This window comes from Otolemur garnettii, unplaced genomic scaffold (genome assembly GCF_000181295.1).
Source record: "Otolemur garnettii isolate 467f Iridium unplaced genomic scaffold, OtoGar3 scaffold00383, whole genome shotgun sequence".
NCBI lineage: Eukaryota > Metazoa > Chordata > Mammalia > Primates > Galagidae > Otolemur > Otolemur garnettii.
In genome coordinates this window covers 169,838-173,188 of record NW_003852778.1, presented here as the reverse complement: position 1 = coordinate 173,188, position 3,351 = coordinate 169,838, and the positions used below count along the sequence as shown (strand labels likewise).

The window sequence follows — 3,351 nt, the reverse complement described above, 5'->3', positions numbered from 1 at the left end:
GTACACAAAAATAAAATGTATGGAAAGGATATAATTTATATTCCGTGTTAAATACATGCCCAGGGAGTACAGAGTCCCAGAGCGGGTATGCAGAGCTCCAGCCTAGACACTGTTAGCAGCCTGGCCTCATTCAGCCTCTTGTCTGGTCGTATTCCCTGTCAATCAGGATCAGAGGGTGGGGCCTGAGGCCCTATCCAATCAGGGATGCTCCAGTAGAAACCGTCCAACCAAAATGCACAGCCAGAAAGGAGGAGGCAGCTTCCGGAACCGGAGTGGCTTTGGTTTCCTGTGCTGGGGCGTGTGCTGAGTTCCTTCTTCACTGTTCTATTTTCAGGAGGACCTAGGTGTCTCTGCTGCAGCCTCTGCCCTTCTGTGACTTGCAGGTACTGGGATATTTGTAGAGAGGACACCGGGACATCCCGGAAGCTGAGAAATGGTGAGTATATGGGATCGGGTGTAATGAGAAGGGGAGGGCTCTGGTTGGAGAGGGAAGGGGCTGTGGCGGAACCGCGCTGTTTCGCTTTACTTGGGGACTCTAAAGACCAGAGTTTGTCACTGGCACCCCTTGGTGCTCAGACTTCTCTGGGCAAAGGTTGGGTTTCGTAGGCTCTTCTTTATTGTAAGGAAATATTGCTTTCTAAAAACACCAAGTATAATACCTCTAAGCATCACAAACGAGGGCTTTCTTTCATAGGGAGGCACAAACAAGTTTTGAAAAAAAAGTGGGAAACGAGGGCAGAATGGAGGGTGGAAAACTGATCTGCTATATCAGAAAATGTTTCACCTAAAGTCAGCCTGTTCTTAAACAGGGGTAAGATGTTGAAGTCAGAATTGGCCAAAGTTCAGGATCCCGGGAGAAAGAAACTTTAGAAATATTTCATGAAGACGCATTTTGTTGTGACTCCTAAAGAAAGAACTGTTCAGCTGATTGTTTATGAGCAATAAATGGGAATTTGCAGAGCCTGTGCCTGCCCTTGTCATAGGAGAAACAAGGAGTATCACCTAAATCACAATGGGAAGGGTTGTTTCTTGCAGTGTGTTGCTCTTGAAAACACAGAGGGTGGGGGATTTCTTTAATCACATCTACTGACCAGGATGAGTTACACGCCCTTTCATTTCGCACCACTTTCCCTTGCCCTATACATGACGTTGGTCTACTTTATATGAAATTGCTGAATATAAGTAATGTCGTTTGCTGAGTGAGTAGGTGTATTAAATGATTATATTTGTGGAGGGATTTATTTGAGCTTCTGCTTTATAGGCAGTTGCTCAAAATCATCAAGGGCCTGCGGGGCTGCCCTGGCATCTGTAATGAGAGCAGTGTGGTGGGGCTGAGCCTTGAACTTGTGAGATCACTGTTAACTCTGGGTGGTGTCAAAATTAAATTTTGCAGATGGAGTTTGTAATGGAATATTGGTGGAATATTGTTCTGTAAACTGCATGGATTTGGTATGAGAACTGTTGTAAAAGAAAAACATGGTAGACGCCTGGGCTAGAGGGAGATTCTGACCATCCCAGAAAGGGAGGATGTGTTCTGCACATATGCTGTCACAGCACAAACTGTGCAGTGATTCCACATCACCTCCTGGGATGAGAGGGGACTGAGGTGTTGGAGGGCAGAAGCTCTGAGGTCAGATTTCTTCTCCACATTCTGCTGCCACCATGTGATACCCAACATTTTATGCACAGGCACACTAGACAGTGATGTAGTCACAGCCCATCCAGGCAATGCTCCACCACCTGGAATCAAGCTCGCAGCTCCTTTACTCTTACAGTGTCCCACCAAAACCCCACACCAGTGCCCAGAAGACTTCTGGTTTCTCCCCACCCAAGATCCTGTATGTGTAGAAACAACTCGGCCATTCATTACCCAGGCTTTTGTTTCACCCAATGATAATTTCATCTGTCTCCGTGGAACAGAAATAAGCGTGAGCATACCCCAGCCTGGGCTGTTATGTCTAGCACTGGCACTCCAAACCAAGTGACTGAAGCAAAGATACATATAAATCAGTGGAAGTTTATTAGGACAAAGTTTGTAGACATTCCTGGGGAAAGAAAAAACCCACAAATAACAAATGTATCTTTGATTGTTCAGAAGGGGCATTTGGGAACTTTGGTACTTAAACAGGACAAGGCATACAGAAGGAAAAAGTACTAGAGCCATGGGGACTGAGGTAAAATGGTTACCTTCTTTTGAAGCTTAGAAAACTTACATTTTGCATAGGATTATGTGAATGTCTGAACAGAAAAAGAGAGTGAAGGAAGAATCGATTGAGTAGATGTCTGTGGGTATGTAGAAGAGGAATTGATCTTATCTTTCTTCTATACCTGTCTCAACTTCTATAAAGTTGTGGTAAACATTATTAGTATGTAATGAAGCAGATTTTAGTATTAGGAGCTAGACTTAGCCTGCGGACACAGAGATACATTTTTGGGACCCCAGCAAGGAATGCCTTTGTCAATGATCTTTGATGAGAGTGCTTTTAGAATCCTGAGAACTTTTACCTTTCCATGAGGGTCTGGATGATACCTATTGTTAGTAACTATTCATTTGGAAATGGGTCTTGAATGACTCAGCCTCTGGGCTTCACCTTTGCTTTTGCATAAGGAATTGTTCCTTAGATTCTTAGTTTCTTTTACAGCCTCACCCAATATTTCCACAAGCTCTACAGTTTGTCCACCCATGGGTCCATGTTAGCACCCGTCTTCTGATTATTTTCTTCGTCATAAATCCTCTTTTGGGTACACAGTGTGGCTTAGGTTACTTCTTTGGTAACTTAACTCTTGGCTCCTGGAATTATGCCATGAGTTCCAAAAAGTGACCCTACACCTGTCTGTTGCAAGAATAAATATAAAATAGAAATACCAGACTGAATACTCCAAGTTGAATATGAAGAGAAAGATTTTACTCTCTCCTTTTGCTTAATGATTTTAATTTAGAATATTTTGTGTGTAAATGTTTTCTCTGCCCCTTTGAAATTTATGTAAATAATCTTACCAGATAAATAGACTTCTGTCTTTTTTTAAATTCAGGACTATGTTTCTCTAGGACCCAGGTGTTATGATTTTGAATTATAAATAGTTGAAAAGATAGCAACCTTTACCAAAGTTTCTGATGTGGTGTAGGACCTGCCTTTAGAAGGCACCTGGTTCCAAGTCTTCCATCCTGTAGACATAAACTTCCTTTCTTCTTCTGAATATCATCAATTTGCAAACACAAATGTGCTTTCCAATTACAAGGTGAATTTAGGGTGAACTATATATGAGAAATGGTGCTGTCAGGGCTTGGCACCCATAGCTCAGTGAGTAGGGCTACACTAAGGCTGGCGGGTTTGAGCCTGGCCTGGGCCT

General features: G+C 43.0%; 1 protein-coding gene across 1 annotated transcript in view; it reads left to right on the top strand.

Moving 5' to 3' along the window:
* Nucleotides 1-296: 296 nt before the first annotated feature.
* LOC111722791 (zinc finger protein 679-like) overlaps nucleotides 297-3,351 on the top strand; it is a 7,826-nt gene continuing 4,771 nt past the window's right edge. Inside the window, exon 1 of the mRNA XM_023509126.1 lies at nucleotides 297-436. Within this exon, the coding sequence (XP_023364894.1) occupies nucleotides 434-436 (3 nt within the window). The 5' untranslated portion in view covers nucleotides 297-433. The remainder of the gene's footprint in view (nucleotides 437-3,351) is intronic.